This window comes from Hakea prostrata, chromosome 3 (genome assembly GCF_041222555.1).
Source record: "Hakea prostrata isolate BN-2017 chromosome 3, UWA_Hpros_2, whole genome shotgun sequence".
Classification (NCBI taxonomy): Eukaryota; Viridiplantae; Streptophyta; class Magnoliopsida; order Proteales; family Proteaceae; genus Hakea; species Hakea prostrata.
Genome location: NC_142602.1, coordinates 32,745,083 through 32,761,101, shown reverse-complemented (window position 1 = coordinate 32,761,101; position 16,019 = coordinate 32,745,083). Strand labels below are relative to the sequence as shown.

The 16,019-nt window shown below is 39.3% G+C and overlaps 1 protein-coding gene across 1 annotated transcript in view; it reads left to right on the top strand.

The window, feature by feature from the left end:
* Positions 1-1,492: 1,492 nt before the first annotated feature.
* Positions 1,493-16,019, top strand: part of LOC149022120 (cysteine synthase-like) — a 28,953-nt gene continuing 14,426 nt past the window's right edge. Inside the window, exons 1-7 of the mRNA XM_089150293.1 lie at positions 1,493-2,044; positions 7,479-7,588; positions 7,793-7,850; positions 11,355-11,618; positions 12,214-12,351; positions 13,103-13,154; positions 13,253-13,332. Coding sequence (XP_089006419.1) covers positions 1,835-2,044; positions 7,479-7,588; positions 7,793-7,850; positions 11,355-11,618; positions 12,214-12,351; positions 13,103-13,154; positions 13,253-13,332 — 912 coding nt within the window. The 5' untranslated portion in view covers positions 1,493-1,834. The remainder of the gene's footprint in view (positions 2,045-7,478; positions 7,589-7,792; positions 7,851-11,354; positions 11,619-12,213; positions 12,352-13,102; positions 13,155-13,252; positions 13,333-16,019) is intronic.

Genomic DNA, 16,019 nt, shown 5'->3' with positions numbered 1-16,019 from the left:
CTGGAGATTTCAAATTAATGGAGTCATGGTTCATAAAATTAACTGTTTGGTTAACCTGAATTTTTGGGTCATGGTTCATAAAATTAATTGTTTGGTTAGCTCTGAATCTTTGGAATGAAATCTGTAGAATCATCTTGAAAAAACATCTATGGAGTCAGGTTCAAATGTTTAGTACTTTTGTAGTAGAGGTGAAATCTCTGGATTTTAATTCATACCCATAAATCTACAAATTCACATTTTTAGTGTAAAAAGATAAATCCCTAGATTTCATGAATCTAAGGATTCACACAACCAACCAGGTATAAATCTCCCATTGTGAATCCAGAGATTTCAAATCTCTGAATTCATGTAACCAAACAAGTCCTAAGAGAACATGGCAAATTTTGATTTGATCAAAGTTTGGGGCTGGGTACTTGATATCCTAAAGAATGGTCCTTATCTTCCACGGAGCATCGGAGCCACTGGAGTTCAGGAGGTGGATAATGCTGGAATAATCCCCTTCAATTTTAATCTTTGGAAGATCAAGCTCATAAGCCCAAAGTAAAGCCTTCTTTATAGCTAGAGCTTCTGCAATGATGGAACTGAAATGGCACTGTATAGCTAAAGCTTCATACAAACAGAATTGCATTCTCCCTTATTGGTTTTGAGCTACTCTTCCCAATCCTGCCTGAACAGAATTGTTAATTGTTTAAAGAAGATCCTTCCACATTTATCTCAATTCAATTACTTGAGGGTGCTTCCCATTTGACACCCATATAATCTCTCTTGTTATGAGGGCGAGACCTTAAACCTGGAAGGCTGCTGACACAATGACACTCTCATGTTTTTTTGCCATGCCAAATATGCAATTTGTCTAGGACAAGAGGATTTTGTTCCATGTACTTTATCATTGAAAATTTTCCATATTAACCACATTACCAAAAGAACTTGGATGCTTCTTTCAGGACAAAAAATACACATTCTCTGTGTTAACAATAACCTGCTACCATTTATGGAATGCAGGGAAAAAAGCTTTCCCATGACTCTGCTTCTGTTTCACCACTCTCAATCCTGAAAAAAATCCCGATACTGGCTTTGGGTGTTAGATATTAAGAATATTCCAGATGAATTTGGTCATATGCTAATGCTCCTATCCTTTGGATTGCAGGTAACAACAAGAAGGTTTTAAATATGGGTTGATGCTGCTTCTCCCTTGTCTGGAAAAGAAAATGTACTAAGGCTGCAAGTGGAAGAAGCGAGGAAGATTCTCAAGTTGCTGCTCTGTTGTCTAGTCTTTCTGTTGCTATGGAGGATGTTTATAAAGAAGATATGAAAGATCTCTGTGCCATAACTCATAACTGACTGTTTAGATATCCACTAAGTTTAATCCCTCAATTGTTGAAGTTAGTAAATCTGAATGCAAAAATGACTCTGTGCATAGATAAGAGTGTTGGAGTGCTTGAATAAGATCACAACTGTTAGTTGGGCTGTCATTTATTAGTCCTGTAATACATATATAGTTCTTTCTTTTGGCTGATTATAAAAAACATCTTAGATGTGCTTATTCATGCCTTTAGAGTAAAATAATTTCTTCAATGGATTCCTGAATCGACAGCTGACCTGTCCAAGTGAGGTATGGATGTTCTTTAGAGAACGATCGTTGACTTGATGATGGCACGTAAATGTTCGCTGTCCGTGTCACATCAACCTAACCTTGCCTTCTTTATAATTTCCAAGCTCGATCAGACCACGCGAGATGCGTGGAAGTGTCTGACTTCTGCGAAGAATATCATTCAATTTCTTCACGCAGAGAGTGAAGGTGTGAGAGCCGAAGCAGAGCAGAACAGACCCAACTATGGCTTCCTTATCAAGCCATTCGTCTTCAATTCCTCAATCAAGATTGGGGTTTTCAGATGTCCTACAATGTCGAGATTTTACAGCTCTAAATCTCAATAAGAAACCTGCATCCAGTAAGAAGATCTCTACCTCTATTTTTTGTAAAGCACTTAGCGTGAAACCTGAAACAAAGAGCGTAGGTCTCAACATCGCCAATGATGTCACTCAGGTAGGAGATCTCGATTTGGGTAAAATTAAGGTCCGGCAGGGAATTGATTTCAAAATTAATGAATGAAGTTGTCTCATTATCCATTTAAAAATTTTTAATTGTGTTTGTTTGATTCTTATAATTGTATATACTGATTATTTGATTGTTGTGATGATTGGGGGTGATTTTAGATAAAGGATTGTGGCTGGGTGACGTTTTTTTTTTTTTATTTAGAAATTTTAAGTGCCACCTCCTGAGGTTTCCCCTAAAATTAATGCCACCCTCCCTATTACTAAAACCATTAGTTTTCAGTTAGTTTTTATTTATAGATTTCCAATATTACCCCCACAACTGTGGGGATTCAATATCTTCTTTCCAACTGCAAGAAAAAGAGAGGGGATGCACAAGAAAAAGAAAGAACCTTTAGTCAAATAATACACCCAATCCTGAAGATTTCATAGGATAAACCATTAACAGTGTCCAACCTGAACCCAGAGAACAGCAATTGCACAAAAGAATTTGTTTGCAAAATGATTTCTGATAAGAGAGCTTACCATGCCTATGAAGCTCCCAAGAAGAAGCACCTTCCTTCCAATTGGATATTTCAGGGGATGGCATTAATTTTATGGGACACCTCTGGGGTGGCAATGAAAATTTCCCTTAAATTTTTTATTAGTGTTCTGTTGCATCTTATTCTCTTCCTATTTGCATATAGTTACATCAAACTCAGCAGTGTTGTGGTTGATCAAATGCCCACCAAAATGTTTCTTCCTAGTCAAAAGCCTTATTTATGATATCTATCAAACTTAAGGTTTGTGCGTGTGTTAAGTACCTGAATGAGGTTACTTAACAAGGTGGAATAACTCAAGAAGAAAAACGAGACTTTGAATAAAAGTTGAATAAGAAACAATATAATCTACCAGCAGTAGGTGATTCCTACGGCTACCCAAGAGCAATCGCTCTCACATAAACTTCTCTCTATCCCTTTCTACTCATCCTCCCCCCTATTTATAGCAATTACATTCCTATCGAATTAATTAACAAAATCAGCCTACTTCGAGTAGGACTCTTCAAAAGAAACCTAACTGTAATGTAACTCTAACCTAGATGTATTATGACTCTTGACTCTCTAAATCTAATTCTAATAACCTTAACGCAGAAGGACTCTTCATGCTTCAAATTTGCCGATCGCTTGAATGCACTAGGACGGAAAAGAAGACTCTCTACTCTAAAGAATGTCCGGGAGTGCTCCGGAAATAGACTCGATATGGGGCAAAACTCCCCCCAAAAGTAGCAGGGAAAAGGAAAGGGGAGAAGAAAGATTAAGATTAAAGGGGAGTAGAACAAAACCAGAAGAGAGAGAAAGAAGGAGCAAGGGGGGGAGGAAGCCAGAAAAAGGGAAGGGGGGAAGGGGGGGAAGGAAAGGAAAAGGGGGAGGAATATGGGAAAGAGAGAAGGGAGGCCAGGAAGAGGAGGAAGAGGAGGGAGTAGGGGGGAGGAAGGATAAGGGAGAAGAAAAAATCAGAAAGAAGGAAGGGAAGCACATCCAGGGACGAGATGGAGATCCAAAGAAGGGAGGAAACAAACCATCCACAGAGACCATCCTCCCAACACGGAAGAGAGGGGGCTGCAACACAACTGAAAGGGAGTCATTTGTGGGAATGAAAGGATAAAAAAGGAGGTAAAATTAATAGCTCGGTGGGAGCGCAAAAACATCGAGGTAAATTTAAGGGGATAACGGACATCGTTGAGGATGGTAGGCAGTGAACTTGAGGTTGGTACCGAATTTAAAAGCTCCATCAAAAAATAAGGAAGAACGATCTCGACGGAGACGATGGGAGGGAACCCAGAAGGGATAACTGGAAGAGATAGCCACATCCGGGGAATAAGGGTGTGAAAGAGGATGAAATGCGGTATTGGATAGGGCAACTAAACAAGAGGATTACCTAGTGGGAAACCAAAAAATCCAGCAAGCAAATGCGAGGAAGGAGGGGAAGGAGTCAGGGGTTCATGGCGATATTGGGACAAGCATCAAACTAGCACAAATGAGGACAGAGCCCATTCCTACCAGATAACAGGAAGGAAGCAAAAAGAAGAGAATGGGGTAGAATGATACTCGAAAGTAATTTGGGAATTAATGGTGACCCATCGGGGATGATAAGATCTTAAGAGTAAGGTGCCGAAGGGAGGGGGAGTGGGATCCTTAGAAGGGAACGATCTCTGGTAACGGTCCGAGGGTGTAGGATCAGTCTACTCGCAAGTGGGCATGAATAAAGGACATGCGACGGAGAGAGCAGGGGCGGAGGAGATAAATATCTAAAATCAAATCCAAAAGTTAAGACCACTGTTGATCGAGACAATGGTGTTAGAAATATTAGACTTGATCGTGTACTGAAATGTCTCCAAAGTAAGAGATTTGAAGGCAAGTACTATGCATTAGTCTTCAAGAAGACTGGTTGGGGAGGGACAAACGGCCAGAGGAAGGGATGGGCAAAAAGCAAGAAAACGAAGCATAGTCTCTACCAAAAACTTGGAAAGGCGCAAGGAACGGTTGTATGGCTGTCTTGAGGGATTAAAGGGGCTGACAGAAATGCATCTTCTCAATAAGTTGTGAGTGGAGGGAATTTAATAATTGGAGAACATGGGAATACGGTTAATCCTAAAAACCCAAAGGCTAAGATTGGAGGGGGCAAAGATAATCTCGGGGTGGGAGTTTAGATATGATATGTCCAAATACTAGTAGAACAAAATGCATTGGTTGACTAAAGGTGGCGGTGAGAAGTATAAAGGTGGTTGAAATGGGCCACATGTTCCTATGGTGATAAAAAATAGTAAAGAACAAAAATAAATGAAGTGTCGAAATACCCAGATAGTGAGAAATGTGGGGAGCAGAGAGCAAAGGCACAGGAACTGTAATGCCCAAGGTAGAAAAGCCGTTTTCATCACTGCATCAATTGGGGTATCCGTCAAATAAGCGGAAAAGTGGCTCCGAGCTCATCCAAAGGAAGGGAATGGGAAATGTGGAAGTGAGTTATAGGGAGATAGTAGAAAGCAGATTGAACCAAAGATCGGATGGAGTAAGGACAACAGGTGAAAGGTAACATGAAACTGACCTGTTCTGAGAAGTGGGTAACGATAGGGTGAATATTAGGTGGGACTCGGAAGATCGGTGGGCGGGGAGTTGGTTAGAAAAATGAGAAAGGGAATAAAGGAAGGACTGAAAGCCTGACGGGATGCGAGGTGTAGGATCCATCAAGGAAGAGAGAACTAAGTGTTTAAGAGAGGTTGGATCCAAGTTAGGGGGACAAAATATGGTTAAGCGCAAATGGACTAGGGAGCCATCTAGAAGATTATATCAAGTACCCAAATTGAAAGGGTAAAAATGAAAAGAGGAGGAATGAAGGAAAAGTACCGAATGTCAGAAAGCAAGAAAGTGGATTCCAACAAGGCTCACAACTGAGGAGAAAGTGGGCTAAATCGATGAAGATGACTATAGCCATATGTCGTTAGTTTAGGGGTGGTGAAGATCCCCACCAAAGAGGTAGGAGAGTGCTAAGAGGCAAGACAGACACCCTGGGAAGGACTATATCGTGGGAGTAAAGAACAGTTGTAGAGGGCAGAGGCCGGAGTAGGGGACAGAAACATACCCGCCAATCGATTCGGGATAACAAGGAGGGAGCTGTGAGGAGTGAGGTGAGATGTGAAGAGGAAGAGCGGGTAATGGTTGGGAAGAACCGTTAAAGCGGTATCGGTGAACGATGGTCCTAAATGGTGTTGGGTGGGCGAAGTTAATAAAGGAGGTAGATTTGGGCGATTGAGTGGGTGCCAAAAGAGGTTATTTCCCCACTCCATTTGTCCTCCAGGTGGGAGGTCCATATGGCCCAAATTGGTGAGCCCAAATAATGAATAGCTTACTTATTTAAACCAGAAAAAAACCCCTTAACCACTCACTAGGGGGTGTAATTTCTAAACCTCTATATGCTGAAAGTTCCACTTTGCTTGTGATTAATCAATGCGGGGAGTCTTCAGGGAGTTAAATCGATAGATATTGATTTTCAAGTTTCTCATGATGACAATGGGGCAGTTTGGAAGCGTATCATCTAGGTGCACCTTAAAAAAAGGGTGAGGAGTTTTCTTCATCGCTGAGTTTGTAAGATCAAAGTACCTTTCAGCGTGGATCCATCCCATGGATTTCCCCGTGAAATGGCATCTAAGATGTCTAGGAAGGAAGTCTCTGGTTCGGTTGATGAGCGGAAGAATCATCGGTTCTAGTCACCTCCGCATTAAGGTATGCATCTCTGCTGATTTTCCTTGCGATAACATGAACCTTAATTCATCTCTAAACTCGTCATTGGCCTTTTCTCCTTCTCTATGTTTTGTGCTAGGAGTCCCACTTGACCTTGAATCTCTTTCACGATACTTTCCAATTCCTCTACCCTCTGCTCCATTCGACTCTTGACCATTCCCCTAGAATCGATGGCTCGATGCCAATTTGTTAAGTACCGAATGAGGTTACTTAACAAGGTGGAATAACTCAAGAAGAAAAACGAGACTTTGAATAAAAGTTGAATAAGAAACAATATAATCTACCAGCAGAGGTGATTCCTACGGCTACCCAAGAGCAATGGCTCTCACATAAACTTCTCTCTATCCTTTCACTCATCCTCCCCCTATTATAGCAATTACATCCTATCGAATTAATTAACAAAATCAGCCACTCGAGTAGGACTCACAAAAGAAACCTAACTGTAATGTAACCTAACCTAGATGTATTATGACTCTTGACTCTCTAAATCTAATTTAATAACCTTAACGAGAAGGACTCTTCATGCTTCAAATTTGCACGCCTGAATGCACTAGGACTCGTTGAAAACGCAGACTTTTCACTCTTCAAACTGTCAATCGTTTCCTTGGGAGTGCTTTCCTTGTCGAATATAGACTCTTGATATCAGGGGCTTATCAGCGTGCATCTGAGAGTGTATAGCATTCAGCAGTCTGGCACACTGACCTTGTCTTCAAGCTGATGAAATTGGTTATATCCTGAAACTATCTGATAGTTTCTCTCTTTCATTGTTGCTCCACTGGCCATGATTAAAGCTGTTTGGCTTTGATATTTGATATCAAGATTGATACTTCTGGGTTTCTTTCTACTATTAGAAATGAAAAAAGAGAAAAGCTGTCATATCTTATTAGAGGAGTTTGGTGTGTAGTTGCAACTTGAACTGATGGATTGACAAATACAATCTTCTCTAGTTGATTCATGCTTCTTAATTATGGCTTGTAACACTAGTGCAAAATAGATGTAGACTGCTTTATGTGACACACTGATACTGCACCTAAATGCTAGCAAACTTTTCTTAGTGTTATTAATTTTTTATTACATAACTTCATCATGTTAAATACCTAAAAGAATATTGTATTCCTGACCTTGCTCTATCCCTGTGCTATGTAACAGCTAATTGGGAAGACACCAATGGTATACTTGAATAATATTGTGAAGGGTTGTGTTGCAACTGTTGCTGCAAAGCTTGAGAGTATGGAGCCATGTTGCAGTGTCAAAGATAGGTGAGTTTAGAGTAAAAGATTCTATTTGAGACCATAATATTTATTGGCTGGTTAGGCTGGACTTGGAAATATATGTTGTGGGATCCATTGTTGACCAGTGGGACTTATGCAAGGCCCCTTTACCATTTCAACAGTTGTCTCTGCATGTGTATCTTTATGTTTCCAGAGTTCCTGATTTAGTTCATTCACACAACATTTTTTCAGGATAGGTTACAGTATGATATCTGAAGCAGAGCAGAGGGGAGTGATAACACCAGGAAAGGTAGTGGAAGGATAGATGGGTTCCCATGCATATTCCACCATTATTGTCCCCCACCCTCTCTGGGGTCTTAAGAAAGAAAAAAAAGAAGCTTTTGTCCAGTTCCATCAACAATTTCATATGGTTACCGTGCTGTTGTATTCGTTCTCCATTGTCTTAGATAGGTTTCTTCATCATGGACTTCAATGTGCATGGTTTTTTTCTGGGTTATAATCATTCTAGACTGTTCAATTAACAAATCATCCAACTGATGGTTGTGACCCAGACATGACATACTGGCTGACCCTCTCTATCACTATGATGCTTGTTGTTGTATTTGATAATTCTTTATGGTCTTTGACAGACTTCTGCATCATGCTTTTAAAATATTTATGGTTTTCTCTGGTTTAATCAATCTACATTATCAAATTGACAATTCACCTATTGATGATTTTGACCCAGAGATGATACACTGGCCGACCCTGTCTGTTAGACCAAAATGCTTTAGTAGATTAAGGCTTCATGAGAAACCAAAAAATACATGGGGAAGGGAAGAAGTTGGGGAGGGGGTTGCTGGAAGGGTTGTCTCTTCATTTTGGGCCTAGTTCCAGATTTGTTTTATGTTGTTCTACTGTATGTATGCTGGATCAGATTTGGAGCTGGCATTTTCAGTTTAGGTTTTTGATTTGGAGAGTCCCACTTGTTTTTTTCATTTACTCCTATCTCCATTTTCACATGTTGTGTCCCTCAATAGCCTCTCATAGCATGTGTTGAATCCCCCTTATCAATGCACCGAGTGAAGGGGTTATCCTATTTTTTGTTGGAAAAAGAGAACGACATGTAGAAGCAAGGGCCTTTATGAGCCAATAGCCTTAGCTGCTACGTTTTTAATACAGGTCCATGATATAATCTTTTTATGCCTCACTGTTTGTGCTGAGAGTATTTCATGGATCATGTCTCCTGCTTTAATTTTCAATAAAGAACAAAAGGGGGATAATTGTTCTGTCTCTTCTTCATTTTTGGTGTGTCTAGGAGTTTGGTCACCTAGAAATGTATCAGCTTTTTAAGCCCTGGTACATAAATAGATATGGAAAAGTAGAAAAAAATGAAACTTAAAGGCTTAATCCTGGTGTGCTACTCGTAATCCATTTATGAACTAGGAAGGCTGGTCTTGAAGCCCTTGACATGACCCAAGATGATAACCTCTGGCTCTATCTCATATTTGTCTTGTACCCATCATTGCTTGGGATCAGTTCTATGTTGCCTTTTTCCATATTCTCTGTAGATCCTCCTGGATGTACTTATAGCTGATACATCAACTATGGTCCATAATACAGCCATGCTTCCAATGTCTTTTCATGTTGGTTATTGTCAATAAAAGCCAAGTATACTTGATTGGAGTCATACTGATGTGAACAAGGTTGACCACCCACCCCCCCCCAAAAAAAAAAGGCCATCCAAAGCTGGCCGAGTTCCCCCAAGGGTATTTTGGTCATGTTTTGCAGCCTTTTTAGGGTTCAAGATGGGTCTGGTTGGAATCCCCTAGATCCAAGAATATGGATCTAATTTTATTTTATTTTTATTTGAGTTAGTATTCTTTTTGAGTTACAAACAAGTCCAAGTCAATTGTAAGTTAGTAATTTGAGTTGTGTTGGGATTGGTTAGTTTGTGGGCAAGATAAGACTCTTTATCAAAGAGGAATCTTATCTTTTAGGAGTTTGCTTTTAATTGAGATTTGTCTTTTATTAGTTAAGAATCCAAGTTAAAGAGTCTAGGTCAAGTGGGAGGATCCCTGTCTATTATGGATGGAGTCTTTTAAGGGCTATAAATAGCCTGTTATTTCATTGTAATTTTCAGTTTTGGATGGAATAAAAATTAGAGTTTTGTGAGACCAAGGTTGTGGTTCTCTTGGGAGGACCATGGTGGATTTTTGAAGAGTTCTTCATCAACAATCAACAATCAATTTCAAGTTCTAGCAGCCATAAATAAATTCCAGCATCTTCTTCAACCCTCATAGCAACCTATATTCAACTCCAAGTAAATAAACAGCAACCCCAGTCCCTTTGAACTCCCACCCTCTTCTTTTAGGCCACTTGCAAGTTTCTCCTCACCTCCCCATATACTGCTTTTTTGTTTCCTAGAAATTTTCTGGAATTTTTGGACTTTTTCTCAGGCCTGAAATTCAAAGGGCAGATCTACGGAAATCTAACCGTCAGATCTGTCCCAAACTTTAGAAACATCATGCCCCTAACCCTAGTGACCTTCCGTCCTAATTTTAACCCAATCGGATGCAGCCCTAACCCTAAGCAAGAGTCCTAAGCCAAGAAAGAGACCTAGTTTGAACCATAGCCTTAAGGATTAATTCTGAAATTGTAAAACAACAAAATCAGAGTTAGCTCTAGCCTAACCGAACGCTTGAATCTTTCCCATACTCAACCCTAGAAGCCTTAAAACATACAAACCCTTAAATCCTAAGTTTCAGCCTTTCCTTGTTAAAAATCCAGATCTGTGTTCACACTACAGCAGAGTTTGAGAGTGATAAAACACCCTATAAACCTTAGAATACCCATTCTCTTTTGGTGGAATTTCCTGGGCAACCTTAGCTTTAGGGAGATTTGCATTCTACCCTTAACCCTAAATCTGGGTTTACATCACATACTCTTTATTACTAGATAGATGTCCAGTGGCTTTCAAGAGCTATAGTCTCTCTGGAATTCTTTTACTCTAGTCTTTGCAAGGACATCAAACTTCCTAAGTGATTATTCAATTTATTTCCTTTCAGATTCTCTTGCAAATCATGAGTGCCAGTTTCCACTGGTCTCAGTGACATGCCCTGTTAGCTCTCTTTGAGTTACCCAAGTCATTACCAATTTAGGAGAAATAATCCCATAAATTTGGTTACCTTTTGACCTATTCAATCAGCAGCTTTTATGTACTGCATAGTTAGATTTATTTCAAATTGAGTCATCTCTGTTTCTATTGAAAGGGAAGGGAACCAGTTGAGAGTGCTTGCAGGTGATGCTTGATTCAATAATGACAACATCATACCTTTATCCTGATCAATTCTATTTGAGGTCATACTAGGAACAAGGTCTCAGATTAGCAAGTCCTTCTTCACCATTTCTCAATTGTATATCTTAGGCCAGCCTTTGGTTCCTTTGCTTCCCTCAATCAAGATGAGGTTACACGTCCAACTGTTTCATCTGAAGACCCCTTTTTAACATGGCCTTACCACCTCAAATGACTTCCTAAATTTGTGATGAATTGGGCCTACTCCCAACCCAGCTGGGCCAGCTCTATTAGGGTCATGTGTCGCTTTATCCTTCCTTATTTTCCCACTTATCCATCTCAGGATCCCTCTAGATTGAAGCCTAATTCAAATGAATGTAATTGCAGTCCCAGCCAGATGTTCCAGTATGTTAAAAACATATTTCTCGAAAAATGGAAATTCAAATTATGGTCTTTTCTGAATCATACTCATCCTTAACTGTTCTTAGAAAAAATATTTATTTATTATTTTTTTGCTAGAGTGTTCTGGTGGAACCCACAAGTGGAAACACAGGCATTGGTCTTGCATTCATTGCTGCTACAAAAGGATACAAACTCATCTTAGCAATGCCTGCTTCAATGAGCATGGAAAGAAGAGTTCTCTTTAAGGCATTTGGAGCAGATCTTGTACTTACTGATCCAGCCAACGGAATGAAAGGAGCAGTTCAAAAAGCTGAAGAGATTTGTAAGAGCACCCCAAATGCTTACATGCTTCAACAATTTGAGAATCCTGCAAACCCAAAGGTATGCACATGCACTTGGGAATAACTTAACCTGCCTTATCTTCTTATGAATATGCTCAGAGGCTTTATTCTATTTCAGCTCTGTTACTCCATCAAAGGCTGTTTTCTATTAGAAATTTATTGGTTGTTGATCTAATTATAGGAACATGTCCAAAATATGCTGGAGGCAGAGGCAGGGGACCAGTCCACTGACATAAACAACAGGATTCTTTGAATCCATGCAAACACCCTAAACCCACACCCCCAACAAAATAATTAAAAAAATAAATAGAGATAAGAGGCTCAGGTTCTGGGTTTGAGACCTTTAATATAATAGGCCAAATACCAATCTGATGAAATGGTCCCCTCTCTGATCAACCATTGATCTTAAACAGACAGATAGCTTATGATGAAAGTGAAAAAGGGGTGCTGTGGATGGTATAATTTGAACCATCAAATAATGATGACCTCTGTTCAAGATCCTCTAGATGGGTCATAGAATGATAAACTAAACCTGGAGCTTATAGTTTGGTTCCCTTATGACCCTGAGGAGAGTAGATTTCTTGTTATAAGTAGAATATCCATGTCTATGTAAATTTTGATGTTGTTTTCTGCAGATACACTATGAGACTACTGGTCCAGAAATCTGGGAGGACACAAGTGGCAAGGTGGATATTTTTGTTGGGGGGATCGGGACTGGTGGAACTATTTCTGGTGTTGGTCGGTTCCTAAAGGAGAAAAAGCCAACTGTAAAGGTAAAACTATATTCCCATAAAATGAACAAAGCTTGTTTGACATTCCCCCTATGGTGCCCTGGGTTTAATATGGTTTATTTAGATCACTTTTGAAGGATTGCTATGCCAATCTGATAGCTAGTTTGCTGTAGTGTTAGAATTTCAGTTTAGAAGGTAAAAAGACAAATGTGCTTCCAGTCTTCTTAGAAATTGTGACCACTGACCAGAGTGTGCCTTTGGGTCATAAAAATCACCTGGAATGTAGCTAGCACTGCCGTATCTCCCTTGATAAAAAGCAGATTCTTTTTTTTTTTTTTTTGAGCTGTCTACTAATTTCATGATGATTGTGGCATGATGGCGTATGACGATTCAGATGGGAGTTTAGGGTTTAGGAAATTAGGAAAAATCATTTGTGTTCATTGTTTCTGTTACTTTCAAACAAGGGTTTGGCTAATAATCAAGAGACCTATTGGAGTTCCTGTTTGATTAAAGAATATGCAGATCTTAGGTTTGATGAAAGAATTAAAGAAAATTTTCAAGTTTCTATATGAACATTAACTTTAAATCAAACTCTTATTTTCAATGTTGAATTCCTTATAAAGAGACACTGAAGCATTCAAACTCTTGTGCAATTACTTTCCTTCCCCCCCCTCCCTTGCATTGTGTACTGTTCTTTCTGGTCAATTAATTTATTATAAGGTTAAAGGAAGTGTGCTTGTTGGGTGTAAAACTTTCTTATCCTTCGGTTAATTGAATTTTCATGGTATATCAGATTATTGGTCTGGAACCTTCAGAGAGTAACATTCTTTCAGGGGGAAAGCCAGGTGAAGAGTCTAAAAATACCTTTGGTTGGTCTATCTTTGAAATAAGCATTTCTTCTTTGGTTTATGAAATCTCTTTGGTCAATGGTTCAAACATGCAGGCCCTCACAAGATCCAAGGAATTGGAACAGGTTTTGTTCCCGGAAACTTGGACCTAGGAATACTTGATGAAGTTATAGAGGTAGATGCTTATCTCCTCATCCTAGCAATTTTTTATTTTTTATTTTTTTAACCTTTGCATCCAAATGATTTTGCCTTGTGATCTACTAAATACTTGTATCAACCCATTAATTTTACTCTGAATTCTAAAGTTTCTTCCAGTTTCTCATAGGGAAGGTTTAGTAATGTAAAGCTAAAGCTAGGAGTTGCTTAGCATCATCTAACCTGTGAATCAGAAAAAGCAGATCCAAGACAAAATATGAAAATTTTTGTGTATGGCCAAACCAGACTGCAGAAATTCAATCAGGAAGTGTGAGTGTATGGCCAACATGTGGAATGAATACTGCTGCAAATTTGATTCAATTCTAAATTTCTAATGGATGGATTGCAAGTTTTTGCTGGTTTTATTCAAGCAGCAGTGGCAAGCTTGTAATATGTTGCTTGGGAGCAAGTGAGTGAAGTAAACTTAGTTTGCGGGCCATCAAAGGAAGCAGCACAAGAGTAGCTTCAACAGAACTCAAACAAGAGAAGAGGGAAGGGATAGCATGGTTTGAGATCTCGGTCTCGACCTAGATTATGGCCAGACAAAAAACCAAAATCTAGTAAAATTTTCCTTTTCAACTCAAGTGAAGCCCATCTCAGTGGGTTTTAGGGCTCAGGATCAGCTCAAATTTGGTATTTAGCCTTCTTTAGGCCTTCTAAACACAGTGGTGGCCTTTTATTTGGGAGAAAACAAATGTATATATGAGTTTCAATAAGTTTCAATACAACCCTAACTTTGAAACCGAAATGTTGAAGGAATAAACATGCAGGCTTGCAAGACATGAATACACAACCATTATTTGATATAAATGAAAACATAAAGGTTTAAAGTCAAATGATACATCAAACATATTCAATTGCTCACAATTCCAACAGTACAACATTGGTGAACTTATAAGTTACACCACGAGAGTATAAAAGTGAAATAAAGTCAATGACTAAGTCACTAAGCAGCTCCTCCAACTCCTGCTCCATCTCCACCAGCTCCACTAGCCCCATGTTTTGCAGGTCCTCTACATTGTTCAGCCAACTCCAAGATGTTAAGAGTAGCATCCCTCACCTTTGGAGCAGTAGTATGGCACTTGGGTGTATCAACATGATATCCAACCAAGTGTCTCTTGAACCTTAATTTTCCTCCAGTGAGGACTTTACCATAGTAGTTGCATGTTATCCTCAGTCTTCTTTCATCCATGGAGACTTCGTGTTGCCAAGCAATATCCTCATCCCCATTGTTTAGCATTCTATAAATTGAATTAAAAACCATCATATTCAAAACAATTAAGATACTTGTAAAGTTGTAATTTGTTAATCAAATTATTAAAGTGACAAATTGTATGTTGTGTTCAAAGTTCAAACCTTATGCTGAAATGTGGAGAAGTGGTGATTGGAGAGTATCTGTTAGTTTACTCCCAAATCCTATTCTGAGTGTATGTCAAGAAGGTTTCTGAAGTCAATGAGTTGTTGTATAAACTCACATATGCATCTATATTCATCATATATGTGTCATGTTAGGATCAACCAAAACAGTAGCTGAATTTGAAAGAGAATGAAGAAAGAAAATAGAAGAGGAGGAGGAGAAGAAGAAGATAAAGAACCTGCAACAGTGAGCTGCGATTCTAGCAAGTGCAGACTAGAATCACAGCCTTCTTTATTTATAATGCTGCTAGGCTGAATTACAACTTGAGAAGCAAGTGAACTTGCCCTCCATAAAAGGAAACTAATTGTACATCTTACAAAAACAGAAAATAGAAAGTTCCAAAAAAACAAAAGAACATGAAAATAGAAACTACGGAAAATAGAAACTTCTATGCTGTCTAACTCTCCATGACCAAGGAACCTTGTCTAAGAAAGGAAAGTTGACAACTTAAGCACTAAGAAAGGCTGTCCAAGGCATGCGCACCAAGGCAGCAGCCTTGGACCATGCATATTCTCAACACTCCCCCCAAGCTGGAGCATACAAGTCTCCCATGCCCAGCTTGCAATAGATAGAATAAAAACTTGGCTCAAACAAAGCTTTAGTGAACAAATCTGCCAGCTGATCAGCAGAACTCACAAAGGGGGTTTCAATGATTTTCTTCTTGACTGCATCACGAACAAAGTGACAATCAACCTCTATATGCTTTGTTCTCTCATGAAAAATTGGATCCCTAACAATGTAAATAGCAGCCTAGTTATCACAAAACATTTTCTTAGGGCTGAAAACTGGGAATCCCATTTCCTCTAATAAGGAACGAAGCCACATCAACCCGGCAGCTGTGTGGGTCATGGTTCTATATTCTGCCTCAGCACTAGAATGGGCAACAATAGATTGTTTCCTACTCCAAGTTATAAGATTTCCGCCAAGAAAGGTATAATAACCCGACGATCAAATGCAGACCCTGCCCAATGTGCATCAAAGAAAGCAACTAGATACATACTCTTGTTTGGTCAATAAACCAGCCCCTTACCAGGTGCACTCTTGAGATATCGAAGCACTCTTATAGCTCCATCTCAATGGGCCTTTCCACTGCATAAACTGGCTTAATGCACCAATTGAATAGGAAATATTTGGACAAGTGACCATGAGATATATTAGTTTCCCACTAAAACTTCTGTAACAATGGACATCATCTAACAAGTCCCCATCATCCATTCCTAACTTCAACTGAGGATCCATGGGAATATCAA